The following is a 22,201-nucleotide window of genomic DNA, read 5'->3' on the forward strand; positions in this document are numbered from 1 at the left end:
AGCTCCTACTACCATCCGTAGAGAGAGGTGAGCAGCACTAAGGAACAGTTCAGCTTGTGCTAAAGAGGGAGGTGCCTTTTCTTCCTTAAGTGAGGACTAAGCTGCCAGATCAGACTTGACTCCTGTTTGAAAAATCCCTCCCACATGCCTTCCCAGTCGTTATCTCGCAGAGGTCTGTTTGGGAAGAGCCTGCTGGGGCAATACTTGCAGTTCATCATTTGCTGCAAGTCTGTAATTGTAGCACAGATATATTTAGAAGGAGCTGTAATTAAAATCGCTTGCCAGCTCAGATCCCAGGAACACACATGGGAAAAATAATTCTATGATTCACATCTCTTGTATTTGCTTATCCCACCCTGGATGCAAACAGACCAAATCCCATCTGCAAGGGCTTTCAGCCCACGGCAGGTTTCCTGACAGCAGGACCTCACAGCAGAGCTCTGTTCTCCACCAGGCAGGCTAGAGCACAGGGCTCCACAGCATGGAGCAGAGGACCTCAAGCACGAAAGTCTTCTCAGCTTGATACACTGGCAAAAGGAGCCTCAGGAGCTGAGGAGGGGAAAGATAATGGCAAAGAAAATGAGAGAACATGGTTACTTTTTATAGATAAGACTCTTCAGTTTAGCAAAGACATAGAGGTATGAGAGATGGTAAATGAGGAGTGTGTGTACTGTATTCCTTGCACGAGAAGGTTTATGGCTGTTGTACTGTAGAGATTTAAAACCAGTGGAAGGAAGTACTTTTCCCCAGAAAATACAACATGGAACTCATTGCAAGAGCCCAATTACATACCTGAGCTCAATAAAGGGTCTGACAAGTCCATGGAAGCTGGTGACCAACAGTGATTCTTAAACATTGAGGCTTGGCCAGGAAACCTTGTAGTGGTGTAGGTTTTGAGGGATAAGCTCATCCCTTGTCCTAGTGCCTTTGCTAAGTACACAGCATTGCCTTGCCTGTAGGGTTGCACACTTGTAGCTCCAGCTGTATTGCTGTGGTTAGACCCATATCTAATATTCAGAATGTCCAGAAAAGATACCTGTGTCTGTGACTTGTACCATTCTGAATTATAGGCTTCAATCAACAAAACAAACAAACAAAACCCCAAAACAAAACAGTTTTTGAGAGAGGTACAGGGAGCAGGGTTTAAATCTGATGGATTGAGAAAACCACGTGAAAAATCTAGACTACTTGCAGCTTGTCTTTTCAGTCTCATACGTGGATGCATTGTCACAGTCACATACAACTTCTGAACACTTCCAGCCATGCAGGAGCAAGAGGCCATCCGCCTGCATGTAGCACTGGGAGCCGTTTAACTGTGTTGCTGCACACACAAACTTTGGCACACCTTAATAATTCTATCCTTTGGAGTGCAGCCCCACACACAGCATCCAGGCACTCCTCCTCCTGCCCCGAGGGCTGCACTGTGAGCAAGCTTCCTAACACGGAAATTCCAAGCCTAAAATCAATAGAGGAACTGCCCAGGCAAATGGTTTGGATATCAGCTGCATTGCATTTCATGGCATTTAATATCTGGGGTCTGCAAGGGTGTTGTGTGGTGCCTGGAGTCAGTTTCCAAGCAGGTGTGTGCCACTTGCTCCTGCTTCCATCTTGCTACTTTTCTGCCAGGCATAAGGGAATACTGCAGCAGGTTCATGTGCTCTGGCCTGTGGATACTGGCTGCTTTTACTGCTGCAGTGTGCACACAGGCTTAGCTTAGATGCCCTATCAGCCATACAGACTATTTAGTTTTCTTGACCCCCCAGCCCCAAGTGAGTCTTGTCTTTGCAAAGTTGTTATATGAACTTGAATTCAGGGATATCTGAACGTTTGCACAGATCTGTTTCCAGGGGAGTTTAGGAAAGTAGCACAGAGTTCATCAGGATCATCAAAGTCTAAAGTGGTTTCTTCATTAGCTGTGTTTCGGAGAGAGCTACTTCCGAGGTTGGGGAGGGTCTTGATGGTTGTGCTCGTGACACGCAGGCTCGCCACTGCCTCCTGGGTTGGTGTTCCTTGGGCCCCCCAGTAGTTGTATGGTGCTCACCAGGAGGACAAGAAGAATATACATTTTCCTGCTGCTCCTTAAGTGAGGGTCTCATCTTCCCTCTGGGGAAATTTCCAGCCAAGGAATGTCCTCCTTATCTTGATAGCAGGGACCAGTCCTGCTTGCATTAGATAAAAGTGAGCTGTCTTGGCTAATTTTAGAAACAGTGAAGGGGGAATAGTCAGAATTCAAAAATAGATGCAAATGATTACATCTCTCTGCCATTTAGGACAGTGTTGAGTGGGCACAATCTTCCATTATAAAAGTATGAAAATGTTATCCAAGTCTGAGCAGAAAAAGTACACTTTGTTTGGAGTGACTGGCAGTGCTTCCTCACCAGGTCTCTCACTAATACAGCCATGTTCCAAAGTGGATTTTCATGCCACAGCAACTTTTTTTTTTTTTCAGGAAAAAGTTTCTTTGTTTTCTTAAAAAGCTCCTTTTCATTTTTTTTTTTTCATTTTTTTCCCTCTAGCAAAATAAACGACCTGTTTGATTTATATCCCAGTCTAAACCCAGTTTGAGGTAGGCCATCTTTTGCTTTTACCCAAAGCCAGCTCTTGCAGAGATGAGATCAAACCCTATATTATGTGCTTCCACCATTGCTCATGGTGTGTCTCTTCTATCAGCTTATCTCAGGAGACTTCAAAGGCATTTGCATCTGTGCCTTGAGTAGTTAATTAAGCTGAAGAAGATGGAAATTAATAAAGGAATTACCAGGTGAAGGACTTGCTGAAGGGAGTGTTATGCTGGGCTGAAAGAAGAGCTCCTGGGCTGGAGGGAGGTCCCAGTTGTGGTTCTCAAAGACAGGCCTAGAGCCCCAACCTGGTTAGCAGCCCCATTAAAGACCAACACAAAGGAAAGGAAAGGTTTTCATGAAATTAATTGATAGCACAGTGCTGGGAAAAGTTGTCACTATTGAAGAGAATAGTAGATAACCATGACAACCAAAATAATAGAAATAGGGTGAAATTCAGTATTCCAGAGTGAAGCATACAGCTGGGGACTAATGGGTTGGAAGTAGCAAAGAAGAGAGTTGGGGATGTACCAGTCGAAGGCAGAAAGTCTCTGAAATGCTAATGTGATGCATTCCTTAAAGAAGTAAGTGCAGTCCTTGCAGTATTCAGAGTGTTATTGCCAGTGAAGAAGAGGAGATGTTCTTTGTAGTTCTGACCACCCACACTTAAGAAAAGTTAATGCCAACCAGAAGAGGTGAAAACAAGAGATAGTGGAATGATCAGGAATACTGGAGAGTCTGTCAGGTGTGAAGAGGGGAGAGTGTCTTTGCTTGTGTCACAAGGCAGCATGGATGCTGAGAAAACACAGGATTTTGTGTATAAATATCTGAGAGACTGAACACCAGAAACAAAAACAACTACTGAAACTATAGGGCCAAAGACCAGGTGGATAAAGAATGAACTTCAACCAGAAATTAAGAAAAGGAGTCAACCCATCTGAGGATGTTTTCTGGACCAGCCTTTCAGTAGGAGAAGGGAGAGCAAAATCTCAGTGTGTTCTTGTGCTGGGCACTGAAGAGGCCTAGAGGAAGACTGAATCAGGTGATTGCATTGCATAGCTGGCACATGTCCCATTGACCCACGACATCTCTTCAGTCCTGTGCTCCTACAGTGTTCTCAGCACCCCAGAGGATAAATCAGATAAGGGTATTTGGCTCCCCATTAAAGGCAAAGTGGATCTTTGGAGAGGATCCTAAGTGTTCAGAAGTTGTACCTAAAAGCATCATAATTTTTACAACCTGGCACATTTGTTCTCACTGTTGATCCTTTGGCTTTTATGCAGAAGCTAATTTTATCTCCTTTTCTTAGGACTTTTTTTGTAATCTGAGTCTTGATTTCTCATGATGCCTCTTAAGTGATGTGTAAGAGGGCACAGAAGTTGCAGAGGGGAGTGAATACACAGGGAGGGACTGCCTTCTCCAGGTGGGTCAGGACTGAGGAAACAGCTACACAAGAGCAACTACAAAACTATGAGGAGAGAGGTATCTGCCCAGGAACATGCCATCAGGATTGCTGCATGCAGGGCTATTTGCACATGGCAACTAAGCTACTTGGTCTCCCCATGGTTGTTTCCATTGGGAGGACCCAGCTAAGGTAGAAACCAGAGCATATCACTGTTGTTGTATTGATAGCAGCTTTTCAGCACAGCCATGAGTAGTGCTTAAATTAAACATGAATAATAACCATTTGATAAATAAAATATCATCAAACTTGCTGAAGTGAATAAACTAGACATGAATGCATTAGATTGGGATTTTAGCGGCTTAAATCTGTTGCTGGATTATTGTCTTCTGTCTGCAGTTTGACTGCAAGGACAGCATTAAAACCCAACTGGAGAAGCAAAATGATACTAGGATGTGCAGCAGTGGAGGTCAGCCCGTTTAAAATGCTGTGCCTCCACCTAGCAGGCCTGGCACCAAGAAGGAGCTCTGCTCTTCTAGACATCCCCATGCTGTTTCTTCCCCTACTTTTACTGGTGTTCAGGACACTGCAGAGCCAGTTTATTTTTCTGTCCTGTTCTTAGTCCAGTCTTCTTGAAACATTATAGGAGCATTAATGGTAAAGACGTTTCACTGGGCCTCCCACCACAGCTGCAGAGATGCTCCATGGCCCCGGCCCTGGGTGAATTCTACCACAGGGTTGTGTGCTTGCAAACTCAAGAAATTACGATGCAGCATTTGATACTTATCCTCCTCACATATTTGCCCCCACCTCCAGCTGTCCTGGCAGTTTATGGATGAACTGCAAGGACTTCAGATGACAAACTCAGCTCCAATGCAAGGCTGTCCAACCAGCAGGAGATATTTTATCTTGCCCCACTGCTGAAGAACAGCACTTCTCTAGCTGTGGAGCACTGTTGCAGCATAAGTGATTAGGAGTTCTTGCAGGCACTACACAAGGCTTTTAGGAAGCATAGGCAAAATGGAATTTTGCTATCCTGGAGTGGAGCAGTCTGCTCTTGTACTAAGAAAGAAAGAAGTAGGGAAGTGCTTGGTACTGGAAGGTGAAGGCAGGAAGGATCTCTCAGTGCTACTTCTGCTGCTTCAAGGGCAAGTTGAAGCATTAGAGGTGTCTCTTGCCATGGGCTTTCTTCCTGCTGGAGCCCTGCACCTTGATGCCTTTACCCTCCTCTTATGACTGACTTCCAAATGGAGGTAGAGGTTGTTGCCCAGAGCTTTCGCAAAATCAAATCATGCAGCGCTAAACCTGCCTTCAGGAACAGATTTATTCTTAAAATCTGATTTTGTAATTAATGGCATCAACTGAGCAATGTGTTTTTCTCCCTCATCTCCTCCAGTCTGGTACTACTCTTTCCAGTTATGCTAAGACTTTTTATACTGCAGTTTGCTGCTTAAGGCTTTAATAGTACTCAGATTGAAAGTAATTCAGTTGTCTTTCTCCAATTCTCATACATCTTCCAGTATGCCTCTCAAATCTGGTGGATTTCAAAGAAAACTTGATCTGCTACATGCCCAAAGAGCATTTGAATGTTTTTCTTTCAGTGAACTCTTCACTTCCCCCTATATCCATTCCTGTTCCATCCTTATATTAGTTGAAGAAACCCCAGTGTGTTCCAGATGTTGAGTGATCAAATGGTATCAAAAAGCTTGGATAAAATACTTGATGCTGATAGGGGGTGAGGAAGGAGGAAGTCAGAACTTTCCATCTTCAGAGAGAAACTGCTGGTCTCCACTTTGCTGTTCACAGCTTCCCAATTTGAATCCAGAGTTGTGAAAATGTGGAAACTGTGAAAATATGAGCTGCGAACACTGGGAAGCTGTGAAGTGGGGAATGGGTGGGGATTTACAGTCTCTCTTGAATGCAGAGATTATAGATTCTGGTTGAAAACTTCATTCCCTGAGAAGTAAGTTTTTGTCAGTACAGCAGCAGGAGAATCAGCAGCCAAGGTTGCAGAATTGACTTGATTGTAAAAACTTTTTGTTTCTTTGCTCATAACTTTCTGACGTTTTTGTATTTGAGGCAGAAGTTTTTCAGACCTGGCCTCTGCCAAAAGACAGTTTTCATTTGAACAGTTTTTTTTGTTTCTGAGCCTGGAAATGAGAGGCAATAATATTAAGGGGGAGAAAAAAGTCCCATTTTATTTTTTTTCTTTTGAATACTTTCACAGCAAGAGCACAAAAGGTGATGTTTCACGTAGGAACAGCCCTGACTGAGGACCTCTGCTTTTCATTGGCCCAGGGAAAATTGAGCTTGATTTGTCTGAATTACTGGTGTTAGAAAATTGCCTGCTGGGCTTTGCAGTGTTGTGAAGACCTTAGCTGGCACTGGTGAGGAAGGACTTGCCTCTTCAATGGCTCTTTGAGAAAACTTTTTGAAAGAGGGAAGCCCAGTGATAGATTTAGCGGTGACTTGCAGCAAGGTATCTCTGACTAGTACAGCTCCATTGTAAAATTTCTGAGGAAGCTGAGAACATCTGTGGCTTTTCAGTGTGGATCCAGAAGATACATAACTGTTTTCTTGTGGCTCAGAGTAAAAACCAGTAGGTAATTTCAGAGGGAAGCTGGCCCTCTGCAGAGCTACCTCAGCTCTTTGTGTACCTGCTCTCAGGGATGAGAGTGCAGTGGTGAGTCCAGGAGCCAGAAGGGCTTTATAGCTACAGTGCTGGCTCCTTGTGAGCCCTTTCACTCTGTCCCTGTCATTCCCCAGGCTAACAAAGCCACATGCTACCATGCATGAATGAAGACATAGGTTGAGCTTCTTGATGGTGGCCTGGAGAACACAGCATCAGCAGAGCTCAGGGGCGTTGGGGGTGTGTCCAGGATGTGACCTCTATAAAGCTGCTTCCATGTGCTCAGGCCCTGCCAGAGGTAATCCCTCCAGTCATCCATTGGGAGCCAGGGAAGGCTCAGTAGTGGTGGACCAAGTGAGAGTTAATAAAGCCAGATGCACCCACTGGACGGTTATTTTTAGCTTCTTACAGAAATAATGTGGCAGCTGAATTGTTAGAGGTTTCCAGCCACACAAGTTACCTGAGGGTCCCCACCCACCACAGCTACAGATAATGGGGTGCTTCCACTACCATAAATAATTGCTTCTGCCTGAAATCATAGGCAGATGCCTGAACTGTGTGGCCCTGCATATCCTTAATCTATGACACATGCTTAAATGCATTTAAAGATTGGATGTCAGTAGGCAGGGAGCATTAGGGAGAAGCTGTGGTGTTAATTGGAGGTACCTGTGCAAAGTGCACAAGTGGTGCAGGCTGAGATTGTGCTGAGGACCAGGGCACTTAGCACAAGCTTCTGTGCATTCCTCTTGACAAAGCTCACTTTTTAGGGCCTTCTAATGCTGCAACGTGGGCATTTAAATTCTCTGCAAAGTCAGATGTTCATCACAGACAACTTAATTAACAATTATTTGCTAATTAATTTTCCCTAGATAATGTAGATATATTTTTTTTCTCAATGTGTGAAATCTAGTAGAACTTCCTGAGAACCAGCCACAAATGAGTTGACTGTAATTGGTGTTCTCTCACTTAAGTGAGAAGTAACAGTTCATCAACTCTTAATTAGCTGGGACTTTCTCAAGAGCAGTTTCCAGTTCTTTTCACAGGGAGATATACATCTTTCTCCTGTAGCAATACAAAGAAAGTCATTTTACCTTGAATTGACAAATCAGGCTGCATTTGTTGGTGTTTTCTTCCTCCTGATGGTAAGCGTGTAGCACCTGGATTGCTGAACAATTTATTCAGTTAGTGTTGCTTGTCACAGAGAAGAGAACACTGATTATACAAGAAAGAGTTTGTGCTGTGTTTAATTAAATAGTGAATGGGTAACCAGCAGCACTTGGAGTGATACATTAAGATACAGAGCAGCATTTAGATATTGGAATCAGAGAAACTTTGTATTTTGTATCCCTTGCAGGTGAATGTCATTCCTGTTCCTTGTACAGGTAGGAATGCTGTGGAAACAGGAAAATGAAGCCATCTCAGATTAGTCAGACATGAAAACGTATCCTGCCAGGATAAATCATCTGCCTGACAGTTACCTGTCTAGCTTCTGAGCCTAGGAGTGAGCCTCTTCAGGAGATGCTGAAGGTGACCATGCAACAAGAAATGGTGACACTGCATCAGGAGCAGCCCTGACATGGGCTTACCTCACCATGATCCCCTTAGCCCAGATTCATGTGTGATGCTAGGATAAGAGAAAAATGCTTCAAGAGAAGCTCCCAAACAGGAAATCATCCTCTTGAAGCTCCTCACCTGTTGGTGGAGCTGCCAAAATTTCCTAGAAGTGGGTGCACATAACTGCTGCGCTGGGGATGGAGCCAGGACTGCAAGAGGGGATGCCTGAGCAGAGCAGTCAGCACAGAGGCTGATGAATCAGGGTGACCTGGATGGATGCTGTTCATGGGCCAGTAACACTTGCCAAGTTTTAATTACATACTGTACAATTACTCAGTGCAGATGAGGCCTTTTGGTAAAGGAAAGCTCTCACCTGTGTTAGCACCCTGCAATTCATAGCAGTAATTTTGTCACAAGAAAAAATTGCCAAGTGCTGCTGTCTTTGGGACTAGCAATGGCTGAACTGTTCCAGCGGTGGGAGATAAAGACAAGTAGTCCCTGGGCTTTGCAGAAAGCTCATCCTACCCTGGGACACAGCTCCTCTTTGGGAGCTGGGACCTGGGCAAAGGGCAGTGGTCAGATTGCTGTGTGACTTGAGATTCCACAGGAGAGGCTTTGATAATCTGGGTTAGGACAGCACATGCTGCAGGTATCTCTTCTTATTAAATTGAAGTCCTCTAGCAAAGTACTTATTGATGGGATCAGCTTTTGACCTTTTTCACACTAGGAATCCCCTGGCAGAAGGTAATTTTATAGGTGATTTAGGTGCCCTGACAGCCCACTGGTGTCTGTGGAAACAGGGAACAGGGAAGGTGGAGAAACACATGTATGTCAGTCATTTGAAAGACAGAGGGATCACTGTACAAATGTTTGGAGGTACAAACTGCCAGATCAGGTTGAGTGAGAATAAATTTCTTCCAAAAATACACATTGAACGCCAGAGTTTTGCTTTAGATAGCATATTTTTTATTTTCTGTGTAAGTGAATAAACCAAACTTCTACTAAGACCTAATTTGCTCATAACCTTTTAAAAGCACTTAAATAAAATTTTAAGCTGCTAAGCAGTATGTGATTGTGGCTGGAGGAAGTATTACATGGTTGTGGCTATTATGCTCAGTATTGGTTTGTTAAAATTCACAGATTGCATTGGTTTGGAAGGCACCCTCAGAGGTCATCTCATCCAACCCCCCTCAGTGAGCAGGGACACCTCTAACTAGGTCAGGCTGCTCAGGTCCACACCTTGATCTTGAATGTTTCTAGGAACAAGGCCTCAACCCTGTCCCTGGGCAGCCTGTCCCAGTATTTTACCGCTCTTATTGTGAAGAACATCTTATGTCTAACCAGTACTGGTAGCCTGTGGTACAAATGCAGAGGGTATTTTCACTTGGTTGATCCTCTTGTTGAGTTTCAGCTTCATTCAAATCTGAGAAGCCAATGAGAGGTTATTAACGTAGGAAAGGTCGAATGGCCCTTGCAGTCTGTGAATATAGACAAGACCTATGGAAATGAGCTTTACGAGTTCTAAAATTTTAGAGGTCTTTAATTGTAGTCAGTGCCATTCCCTCAAAAAATACTTTGTTTAATAAAGCTTTGTACATCCGATATGCATTTTTCAGAAGCTTTTCTTTCTTGTCTTATATGCCTCGCACAGTGAAGTTAATTTATATACCTAAATACATGCTGTTTGATTTTAATTGAATAACAGTTTCCCTCCAACTTGAGCTTATCATACATCACTGGAAAAAAAAATAGTAATTTAGATTTAAAGAATAGTATAATCAGGTTTGCTTCCAAAAGGCCCTAAAAAATACAAATGTAATTGAAATTAAAATGATTATTTAAATATTTTTTCCTCTCACTGACTTAAATGATGATTAAAGTTGCTTATGTAAATCAATAAATTGAATCAGGCTGGTCCTGCTATGAGTTTCCCACTGTGCAGTCTCATAGAGCCCAAAGGCAGCTGGCAGCCAAGAGGATGGAAATACTTAAAAATGTTGATAAGGGAGGAGTGAAATCTTTTATCTTTACCCTGTTGTATGTAGCATGAGAATCACATTTCTGTCACCTCTGCAACTACTGAACCTAGAATGTAAAAAACATTTTGTCGTTTATACCTAAACAAAAGCAGGATGCAAAAACAAATAAGCAAATGGGATGAGAGCCTTGGATGTAATGTTGGCCTCAGTTTAAATGCACTTGAGTACAAGATGTACCTGTTCCTGTCGCAGTGCTTGGGACTCTGGCACACGTGTTTTGGGCTGTGCCTCAGAGCCAGGCTGGCTGCAATGATGAGGGCTAATGGAAGTGTCGCTGTGAAGGGTTGGCACTGTCCCTGATGTTTTGTTCCATCTCAGAAGGGCTTTGGAAATAGCACATCAGAGAACAAGCAGTGAGGCTTGTTTTAAAATTGAAGAAGTTGCAATCTTCTCCAGAAAAGCCCTCACCTTTGTGTGATGGTTAGAGCAGGTGATGCTGAAGGAATTCCAACATTTCATGTGATGAGATGGAAGACATTAGGTTGTCTTACAGGTGCAATCTTTATCTTTCTTCATTCTGGTGTGATGCTAATATTGATACACTAGTCTTACTCTTAACAGCAGTCATTACAGGATAGACCTCTATCGCCTGAGCAGCATCCGGGTGTCATTGTGTGTTTACAGTGTTCTCTAGTGGTGTCTAACAAGTATCAACTATTGTTCCAGAAGGAACTGGTTCTTGATTTGGGGTTGTCTTATAAGATGACGGTGGTGGTCAGGTTATGGTATATGTGAGCAATTCCAGTTGATGTGTTCTGTGAAGAAAACCTAGGAGTAATGCTATGGCACCTTACACACTCAGAGAAAAGCCTCGATTTTGGTTTGAGGTGAGGCTGCCAGAAGAGGTAGAGAGGTTCTCTGGCACGAGGGAGTTTTGGTTTTGGTCTTCTCAGCTAAGACTCGAGATGGAGAGTGTGGGTAAGGTAGACTGAAGGAAAAGCTCTGTTAAGGCCCTTCTCTCTTCTGAGGGTGTTTGATTGTGCTACCAAGCAGCAGAGCCTGTTGGATTCCTGTTTGTTCCACTAATGCATCACCGTCTTCTCTCTTCAGGTTATTTCCAGGATTTGTTGAACAAGTCAGAAAAGGCCCTTTATGATGCTTTTCCAAGCATTTATGGAGAATTGTACACTCAGAACATGAAGGTCTTCAAGGACTTGTACAGTGAGCTACGCCGCTATTACCGGGGCTCCAACATCAACTTGGAGGAGGCCCTCAATGAGTTCTGGACACGATTGCTGGAGCGGCTCTTCAAGCTGATGAATCCCCAGTACCATATCACAGATGAGTACCTGGACTGCATGGTGAAACATGCAGAGCAGCACAAACCCTTCGGGGAAGTTCCCAGGGACCTGAAGGTGAAGGCAACCCGAGCCTTCATCGCAGCACGCTCCTACGCGCAGGGCTTTCTTGTAGGCAGCGACGTGGTCAAAAAGGTGTCTCAGGTATGTTGGGCTTCTTCCCTCTCCTCTGTCTTCAGGCTGGCAGGAGCCAGTTGACTGCTGCTGTTGAGGAGAAGGGGATTTATTTCCCTTTATGTTTTCATCCCAATGTAAGAATGTATTTTTCGTTTTTACGAAACGAAGTGCTTGAGGGTCACCCATCAGTGGAAGGGAGCCAGCAAGCCTGGGCTTCTACAGTCTCTAACAGTGCAGAAGCAGCAAGGTATAGCTCACCACAAATCAGTCTTTGGCTTGTTGTGACCTACACAGCAGAGTGCCAAGGAGACATTAGTGCCCAGGCTGTAAAGCCATTCTATTGCTTGTCTGGACTCCTTGTGCTTCCTGGACAGGGAAATGGCGTGTCTCTAAATCACACTGCCTGATTTTCCTCCTTGGTGGTGAGACAATGTAGGGCTTGCAGAGCTCACTTGCCATGAGTGTGCTGGGAATACAGGCAGAGAGATGGATTTCAGTGGTCGGTGATGGGATCGCCCTGTCTGTTTGTGTACCCATGTATATTTGTACAGCTTCTGTGTACAGAGGGTGAGTTTGTAAAGTGCATTGGGATCTTCAGGGATGAAAGGTGCTATATAAATGTAAATCAACGTGACTGAATCCAGGGTTTCAGGAGGAAGGAAATTGTCTGTATTCTTTACGTCAGAAGGAGGTGATTGTCCTGAAACAAGATAGTCAGGCTTTTCAGACAAGGTGGTGAGGAGAAGATCCATCCTACGAAAATGGCTTGCATGCTGCATGTGGAGATGGCAGTCAGCTGTCATTAGAATCATGGTGTGGTTTTGCTGTGAATGTAAAAATACAAAATCACCATTAAATTCCTCAGGAGGTCATGTGTGGTAATGCATAGCAGAGGACAGTGCTATTTGATGCAGCATATCCAGACTTTGATCTCAGGAAGAAACATTACTGTGGTAACAATGACAAATGCTTTCATTTATCAATGTGGGACTATAAAATTGTTCAGCTACCCAAAAGCCTTTGTACATCTCATTACCATCACACTCCTCTGACACTTAAGGCAGATAAAAGAGGAGAGTGATGTAATTTCAGGGAGACCAAAGTGAAATATTTTTCATAAATCTTCTGAATGGGAGAGATTTCCAGCTTGATGTGTGTGATTCTGCCTGGAGCCAAGTTTGGTGGGTAAAGCAGGCTAGGAGGGCAACTATAGTCATGGTATCAGCAGAAAGGAAGGACCTGAGATATTGACATGCAGCATATTTTCCCCTCACCTTCATGTAGACTTCTAACTCACTGGATTTTGATTGTGGTCTCCCCCTTTCTGTATTCTCCTCCTTCTCTTGGCATTGCTTATCAAACAGAATGTGGGGCTCCTTCTCTTCCCTCTGCCTCCTCACAAACCATTCCCCTAGAATGGAGTATTTCCAGAAAGGTCCAAATCGTTCCTGTCTCTCACAGGTGTTTGTCACCTGTATCCTTTGTTGTTTCAGGTTCTCCTGCAGTGTGTCCATTTCTGAGCAGTGTGTCCATTTCTGAGCAGTATAGAGAAAGACAGATGCAGATTTTCTGGCTGTCTTAAAATGGAGAAGAGCCTGCCCTGACTGAGCTGTCGTTAGGGACTTAATGAGATTTCTTTCATTCCTGCTGCCCCTCCCCTGTGCTCAAGGAGCATTTCTGGCCCCAGCTTCCAGCTGCTCAGTCTTACAGGAAGCCATTGCTTAGGGCAGCCCTTGGCCAGTGGCTAGGGGGTGCACAGGGACAGGAATGGGAGCAGTTTGCTGGGAGCAGGCACTCTGTGTTCCTGATGAGGATACATTATAGAATCATTTAGTTTGGAAAACCATTAACCCAGCCCTGCCAAGTCCACCACTAAAACATGTCCTTCAGCACCGTATCTACATGTCTTTGAAACACTTCCAGGGATGGTGACTCTACCACTTCCCTGGGCAGCCTGTTCCTGTCCCTGCTTGCTACAGGGAGGTTGGACTAAATGACCTCTAAAGGCTCCTTCCAATCCAAAAACATTCTATGATTCAAGGCTTGACAACCATTTCAGTGAAGAAATTTTTCCTAATGTCCAACCTAAACCTATCCTCAGAGAACTTGAGGCCATTTCCTTTTGCCCTGTAACTTCTTACTTGGGAGAAGAGACCAACACCTACCTCACTACAACTTCCTTTCAGGGAGTTGTAGAGCACAGAAAGGTTTCTCCTCAGCCTGCTTTTCTCCAGGCTGAACAACCCCAGCTTCTTCAGCCATTCCTCATAAGATTCATGCTCTAGACCCTTCACCATCTTCTTTGTCCTTGTTTGAACATGCTCCAAGCATCCTGCTGACCTTCTTACAGTAAGGGGCCCAAAAGTGAGCATGGTATTCAAGGTGCAGCCTCTCCTGTTGGCCCCCGTAATTTCGGCCAGGATAATGTTTGCCTTCTTGGCCACCTGAGCACACTGCTAGCTTGTCTTCAGCTGTCAACCAACACCCCCAAGTTTTTCTCTGCTGCCAGCTTTCCAGACACTCTTCCCCAAGCCTGTAGCATTGGATGGGGTTGTTGTCACCCAAGTGCAGGACCTCAAATAGTTTGAGGGCAGCTGGGTAGAAAATGGCAAAACAATTTTTCATCTTTACTGCCATCCTAGCTTTTAAAGGAAAGTCACCCTGACAGACTGCAGCCTCTGACACCAAGATCTAAAGCTTTTAATGCTGCAGTTCGTGCCACCAGCCTGGCCTCGTGCTGACGGCAGCAGAAGCACTGCCATCTGCACGGCGGCTGTGGCAGGGGGCCCAGGGGGCTCAGGAAGCCCAGGGCACACATGTGGCTGGTGCAGCTCCTCGCATCCTGAGCAGAGTGGAAGGGCTGGGGATAGACATGCAAGTCAGCACCCTGCCCTGGTACAGAGTTAGGGATTACCCATGCCCCACACCTGGATGAGGATGTTGAGGCAGCAACTCTGTGTTCACATTCAGGTTGTGTGTTTCTGTAGCCATTCTTTCAGCACAAATTGCAGGTTTTCATTGAAGTTGCGTAGTGTCAAGTGTGGTTTTCATCATCTCTGTGAAGCAGCAGCTACCAAAACAGCCTCTAGTGAAGGACACACATAGAAGGGGCTCCCCCAAGGATACATACCTCATGCTGCACGCTAGAATGAGAGAGAAGAAGTATTCCAGATCTGTGTAGAATCCTTTTCAGTGCTTGTGAGATTGGTAGCTGCCCAAAAACAGTGTTTGCTGTGACTCCAAGCTTCATGTAAACAGTTAAAGGCCTTGTGCTGGGAGACTTGCTGCCTGCCAGCTGCTGCTTGGAGATCCACACTTGTTGTGAGCCATTGCTGGGTTCAGCAAGGAGAGTGAGAATACACTGCTGTGAAGTAATAGTCATAGATTAGTTTGGATTGGAAAGGACCTTTAAAGGTCATCTAGTTCAACCTCCCTGCAGACATCTTTAGGTAAGGTTGCTCAGACTCCAATCCAACCTCACCTTGAATGTTTCCATCTACCAACTCTCTGGGTAACCTGTGCCAGTGTTCCACCACCCACTGTAAAAAATGTCTTCCTACTATGTAGTCTAAATCTCCCCTCTTTTAGTGTGAAACCATCACCCTAAATCCTTTCACAACAGGCACAGCTAAAAAGTCTGTCCCCAGATTTCTTATCAACCCTTTTAAGTAGTGAAAGGCCACAAGAAGGTCTTCCTGGAGCCTTCTCTTCTCCAGGCTGAACAACCTCCACTCTCTCAGCCTGTCCTCACAGCAGAGGTGTTCCAGCTATTGGATCATTTTTGATAACAGTGAATCAAAGTCCTGTGGAAAGTGGAGGCTAATCTAAGCTGGTAATAATGGCAAGTGCTGAGGGAGAAACCCTTTATCAAACAAAAGAGAGCTATCCTTAGGGAGATGCAGCATGATGAACAGGAATATCCAGGTGGGTTTGGAACTTAGGACTCGCATTAGGATGCTGTTCATGCCTTCAAGTCCTAGGGCACAAAGTGCTGAGGGGACAGGTAGCAGAGGTGATCCTGTCTGCACCAAGGCACCCAAAAAAGGCAGGGAGACTGTGCACAGATCCTCAGTGTCCTCCTGCATCTCCACACCATGCCCATGCTGCACTGACAGATGGGGAGGAATGCTGCCCTGTGCATGTCAAAAAATGTCCAGAGTCTTCAAGTTCCCCTTGGGCAGCTGACAGCCTGTGAATCTCAGGTGAGACTGCAGAAGAGGTAAAGAAATTACATTCTATTTCTGAAGACAGGGAGAGAAGGTGTTTTAAAATGAACTTTGCTCACCAGTCAGAAAGTGAGTTACTAGGACAATTTTTCTTTTGCTGGATCTCTGTTTCTTATAAGTTTCCCTATGGTAGTGGGGATTGATGTGAAGCAGCTACCAGCCACCTAAGCAAGGAATGGTTAATCCATTTTCATAGTTGTTTGCATTTCCTGTTCTCAGTAGATGTTTTTGAGGCTGTGCCTCAGGTACTGTTTTGAGGTTTGGGCCCCTCACTGCACGAAGATCATTTTAGTGCTGGAGTGTGCCCAGAGAAAGGCAGCAAGGCTGGTGGAGGGCTCTTGAACACAAGTACTGTGAGGAGTGGCTGAGGGAGCTGGAGTTGTTCATCCTGGAAAAGAGGAGGCCTAGGGTAGACTTAATTGCTCTCTACAACTCCCTGAAAAGAGTTTGTAGTGAGGTGGGTGTTGGTTTCTTCTCCCAGGTAACAAGTTACAGGACAAGAGAAAATGGCCTCAAGTTGTCCCAGGGGAGGTTTAGATTGACTATTAGGAAAAATTTCTTCACTAAAAGGGTCATTGGGCACTGGAACAGACTGCCCAGGGTAGTGGTGGAGTCACCATCTCTGGAGGTGTTTAAAAGACGCTTGGATGAGGAGCTTAGGCACATGGTCTAGTAGTTGTGTACAGGGAGATGTTAAGTTGTGGTTGGACTCAGTGATCTCAGGGTCTTTTCCAGCCAGGCAGTTCTATGATTCCTAAGGCTGATTTTCGTTTGAGTTCAAAACAAAATGCGATGATTTTCTTTGCTAATTATAAACTTTTCCACTAAATCCTGTATTTCATTTTACCAATGAAGGTAATCTGTCAGTTGATTTTCATTTAAGCAATACTGTGTCTGATAATACATTTCAGCCTTATTTTTTAAACTTTTATGTTAGTATAAGGTAAATAGCAGCTTTCCTATTTACCATGTGAGTAATTTTTAAACACATGGTGGGTCAAGCTGCATTTGGATGAGAGCTGAATTCCGATTAAAAAGGCACCAAAATAGAATTTTTATAAATGTTTTTAATAGTAAAGTGAATGTGCTGGATACATATGGAAAAAAGTGTTTATCTAAACATGCTTTACATTTCCAGCAAGTCAATAATGTAACAAAGACAGCATAGTCATTCCTGATTCTCATCTCATGGCTCCTTGCAGCCATTTCTCATACCCCACTTACTCCCATAGCTTGGAAGGACATAGTTGACTTCTGCCTTTCAGCTCCCAGTTGCTTTTTATGGGAAGTAAGCATACAATTGATCTGACTGAATAAAATTAATATAATCTTTTTTCACACACTTATGAAACAACTGTGCTGAAACAGCTCAAATGCAGTGAACTCCTGTCCCATGTCCTTGATGATACATCTACATCCTTTCAGTAGCTTATTTTTTATTCAGAGCATCAGCAGCAAGTACATACAACCACGAATAACATTTTTTTCATGTTTGTAATAAAATTAATCATTTCTCTAAGTTGGTCTCATCCTGATCCTGAAAAGACGGTAGTGTTGGGATTGCAAGCTCTAGGCTAGCAGTTGGACCTGATGATCTCAAAGGTCTTTTCCAATCTCAAGAGTTATGTTCTATGGTTCTATATTAGTGTTTGTAAATGGGTGTTATGAGAATGTTGTTCCATGGCACTGGAACAGCAATGACTTGGCAGAATCCTTGTATCATGCTTATTTCTTTTTCATTGGATGTTATCCCACCTCACACTTCAGAGCTGTTCGGTTTTCGCGTGACAGTTCTTGTGTTATGGCAGTGACTTGATGGCAGGATGCCTTTGTGCAGAGAGTATCTTTGCTCCAAAAAGCTATAAAGTGCCACAGTAATTTATCTCTCCATCTGGAAGAAGCTTTCATCTGAGACCTGCTCCAAATTTTCCTTCAGGGAGATTGCCTGTTTGCTTGCATGGGATTTAATAAGCCTCCTATCTTTGTATGGCAGCTACATCTACCTAGAGACAGCTCTGTTTGGTAAGACATTCACCCAGGATCTCGTTCTCAGATCTGGCTTCCCCTTTTAAAAAATGAGGGGAAATAACGTGAGACAGAATCCTGTGGGGTTTCTGCATGGGACACAAGCAGCAGGTAGCAGCAGGTCCCACAGGTGTTGGCATCACTAGCTGGGATGGAGGCAGGATGCAGCTCACCACAGCCAGGTACCAGCAGCAACTGCTGGAACAGGCTGGGGTTTGGGGTTTTTTTCCTTCCCTACTGAAAAGTAGGCTTTCTGAAAAGGAAGTGGTTGGTGTCTGTGCTAAAAGTTTGTGCTGCTGCAGGCCCAGCAGTAGTTCATAGAGTGGAAAATGTCATGAGCACCCTTTGGTATTCAGGAGGAGGAGAACTGAAGTCCTGGGGGTTAAGAAACCTGTTTACTTCGGCAGCCCAGCCTGTGAACACCATCTTAGACTGCAGGCTGAAAGAAGCACCTGCACCTTCAAAGACTGGCTCCTTCAGTGGCTCCTATGCTTACTCCATCCTGCCCATGCATAGCATCTGGCACAGCTGCCAAGACCTGCCCTGTGGCTGGGTACTGTGGGTGCAGAAGGCTGGGATGTGCCTTTCCTTGCTGAGCTCAGTGACATGCCCGTCCATGCTGAGATCAGCATCATCTCCATGTTTTGGGGTGAGGTGACCCTGGGCAGTTTGTATGTGGGATTGCATGGCTTAAAATGTTTTAGAACTAAGTCTCAGTCAGCCCAATCCCTCTACAAATCCTTAAGCTTCATAACCCTTTCGCCAAGCTAGCCATGCTCCCTGAGTCACTAGCCTGCCATCAGCTCCCTTCTTGCTTTAAACAACTTGAAGCAGCAGCTCCTGCAGCCCCCCACACACCTCTTAACCCAATCCTCTTTTCTTGCAGCACTGGAGGTAGAACTAGGGGGAGAGTTTTGCAGTAGCATTGGAATTTGTTTCGTCAGATTCAAATGGAGCTGGATGGGGAGCATGCAGTCCTGAGCACATCCTGATGTATTTCACATATTACTCTCACAACCTTTCAGGGATTAAAACCCACAGATGTTCCAAATATAATAGAAATAATGCAGGCAAGCAGATATATGTCTCCTATATTTACCTGGTAGTTAAAAGTCAATTGAATCTAGTTTTGAAAGGATTGAAAATTGTACCAGCTGGAAATAACTGTGTCAGATGAACAGAGCAGGGAGTGTGATGACTAGGCAGGTGGTGGCTTGCAGTATTTTCCTTCGGAGGGAGGGGAGCATGAGAGCAGCCTGTATGTCCACATGAATCTTCCTCACTTTAATATCTGAAGGCACAGATCCTTCCAGTTAGCTGTGGATTCTGCCCTTGAGTCTTGGTGTCCCTTGCCTTCTGGAGCCGTTGTCACTGCCCTCTGGAAGAGCCCTCCCTGCTGGCTGTGGAGGCAGATGGGTCTGACTCTGCTCCCTGTTTTGCTGTCCCAGTTTGGCTGGATTACCCTAGCCTGCGTTTTTCTTATTGTGTTTTTTTTGTTTTGGTTTGGTTTTGTGTGGGGTTTTTTGGGTGGCTGGGTGGGTTGGGGAGGGTGGGGGCGGTTTGAGTCTGCAAAATGGCCATTTGGCTGCTGGGGTGGCAGTGATGGACCTAGGCTGTCTGCCTGGTCTCAGGCTTCACAGCAGCTCTGGGTTGCTGGAGTGCGAAGGGCACAGATTTTGCATCAGCCTCCATCCCCTGTGTCTCTCACCCTGAGCTAAACACAGGGAGGTGAAGGCAAGAGGGTCACCAAACTGCAGGGTCATGTATGTCCTACCACTGCCACCAGACCCCAGCACAGTTGGCACCCTGTGCCTGCACCCCCTCACCTTCTGGTCCCTGATGGGGGTTTGGAAACGTGCTTAATGTATCTTGAGTGATGGGCTTGGTGAGCCTTAAAACTCACTGAGCTCCAGGGACTCATGACTCTGCATTTGTGCAAGGAAGATGCAAAATAATGACTGAAGTGATTATACAATTCATTAGACTTTGAAAGAATCATATTTCTGTCAGCCCTGCAGCTGTTTCTTTTAGAGTTTTATTCTGAAAGATTGGAAGGCTTGGTTCATTTAACACACGTCAAGGTGCTAATTACATCAGGGCTGGCATAAACATGCACAAGGCAGCTGCTGACCATGTGGTGGAGAGAGCAGGGTCTGCTCCCTGTGCCAGCTCCCCAGCACCAGACGAGGGTTGGGAGCACCTGCAGCTCCCATTTCTTTCACCAGGGAAATGGAGCTGGACTAGATAACCTTTAAAGGTCGCTTCCGACCCACAACATGCTAGGATTCTATGGAATGGGCACTGACAGCTCGGTGCATGGAGCAGCCGTGGCCCTGATTTGCACATGTGGAGATGCAAAGAACCTCACAGCCCTGGGTTTTTTTGATCATAGAATTTGAGATTCCTCCCATGGAGGGATTGTAAAAATGAAATATTTCTCAATGTGAAATTGCCACATTGCAGATAACCCCAATCACAGATCCAGCCAGCTCCCTGGCAAATACAAAGCTGCCCTCCTGGTGCTGCTCTTCTTATAAAGAGAGGACAAGACTGGCTTCCTGAGCCTGTTCTGTGGGCAGTCAGCAGTGCTCCTCAACACCACTCTGGCAGGATCTGCTCACCTGTTTTGCTTGGTTTTGTAGCTGCTTTTATTCATACAGACAACTTTATCCCAACTGTGCAATTCCAAAGGAGGCATTTGGGGTAATTGGAGTGGCTCTGAATGCCCACCTGCATTTCCCAGCACAGCCTGTGAATAGAAGAACTGACCTGTTTTCTCAAAAACCCTTCCCCAGAATGGATTTTTCACAGCTGGCAGGAAAAACTTCCCATACATCTATCACCTACCTTTAAAATATGCATGAGAAGGTAGGTGAAGGTGTTAGGAAAGCCTTGGCTGCAGCTGCCTGCATAGCTGTGCTCAGCCCATAAACCTGGGGACATCTCCAGGTGCTTTCTTCCTCTAGCTGCCCAGCACACATACCTGCCCCCAAAAAGCTGCCTGCTATCTACTGGCTTTAAAGCATCAGTTGGAAACCTAATCTGCCTGATATCACTGAGTTTTAACTGGTGCTTCTGGAGGTTAGAATGGCCATTCAGAAAGTCCTTCTGCTGGAAAGGTATACTTGAGAATTAGTGTAGGCATGTTTTGACATATAGCTGACATGTCTGGAGGTATTTTGTGTTCACCCCAACCATCCATGAGTCACTGCAAAACCACAGCCAAGTGCAACAGTTTCTCCATGCTCACCTCAGATCTGCACTGCTCCTCAGAGGCTAGAGCCAGGAAGGGACCAGAAGAGCAGCCTCACAGCAGGGACATAGTCCAGCTCAATGAACACCAGCATCACAGAGAGCTCCCTACAGGCCACCCTCATACTCCCTAGGGCAAAAAGTTTAGAGGGGAAAGTGCCCACAGAACACCACCTCCACCAACAATGCTAGGAATTAGCTCAGCCTTCTCCCTCCATCAGCAAACCTTCCTGCATGCCCTGACAAGCCGGGGAGGTTGATGGCACATCCAGCAGCCTGTATTTTTCACCCAGGCCTCTTTCTTCATCTCCAAATCTCTCCCCTCTTCCTAACCCTGCCTCCCCTGGGAAGCAAAGCACAGATGGCTTACAGCCGCCTGTGGGTGAATGTGCATGGGGGAAGGGGGGGCAGGGAAAATACCAGCAAGAGCTCAGCTTATTTTATTGGTGCTAAATGCCTTTCAGATGTACTTAAAGGCTCCTGAAGGCCAAGCAGTCCCATCTCATTGCATCTAAGCTGCAGGTTCTCATTAGCTTTTAAGCTGAGCTTCAAAAGGAGATGGGATTTGGGGGTGTGTGGGGGGGTGTTTCTTGAGGTTTTTCCCTCTTTTTTTTTTTTTTTTATTTTTCCTTGTTTGAAGGCAGCACTTCAAAGGCAGCATCTGCAGCTTAGCTGCAGGTTCTGGGTGCCAAAGGAGCTGGGTGCAGGAGGAGCCCTGCAGAGACCCAGGCTCACCCCTCACAGCCAGGCATGCTGTGCCTAAGAGCCAGCAGCACAGCTTGACGACTGCGGGCTGTCCTGCTGTGGTAACAGCTTCCTACTGCCACCCTTAAAACACTGCTCCAGGTGTCTCTGGCTTTCTGAGGCTCAGCCTCTCTTCAACACTCAGGAAACTGGGAGGGAGGATCATTATCAAAAAGACACTGTAACTCCTGGATGTGATGTATGGAGCTTGTCCCAGCACTAGTGCCTCTTTGGGTGCTGATCCCCAGCCTTCCTCTCTGCATCCCACACTTCGTTCTTTGGTCTTTCCAGCCACCTTTTCAGGCAATAATGGGCTGGGAAAATGAGGAGGGTGTAGCAGCTTTTAGCTAAAAGAAA

The 22,201-nt window shown here is 45.3% G+C and overlaps 1 protein-coding gene across 1 annotated transcript in view; it reads left to right on the top strand.

Annotated features, from left to right (window-relative positions):
• The window catches only part of GPC1 (glypican 1), a 214,450-nt gene that overhangs the window by 172,825 nt on the left and 19,424 nt on the right, over positions 1-22,201 (top strand). The window contains exon 3 of the mRNA XM_054386073.1: positions 11,233-11,624. Coding sequence (XP_054242048.1) covers positions 11,233-11,624 — 392 coding nt within the window. The remainder of the gene's footprint in view (positions 1-11,232; positions 11,625-22,201) is intronic.

The sequence above is a fragment of the Indicator indicator genome, chromosome 13, assembly GCF_027791375.1.
Source record: "Indicator indicator isolate 239-I01 chromosome 13, UM_Iind_1.1, whole genome shotgun sequence".
Classification (NCBI taxonomy): Eukaryota; Metazoa; Chordata; class Aves; order Piciformes; family Indicatoridae; genus Indicator; species Indicator indicator.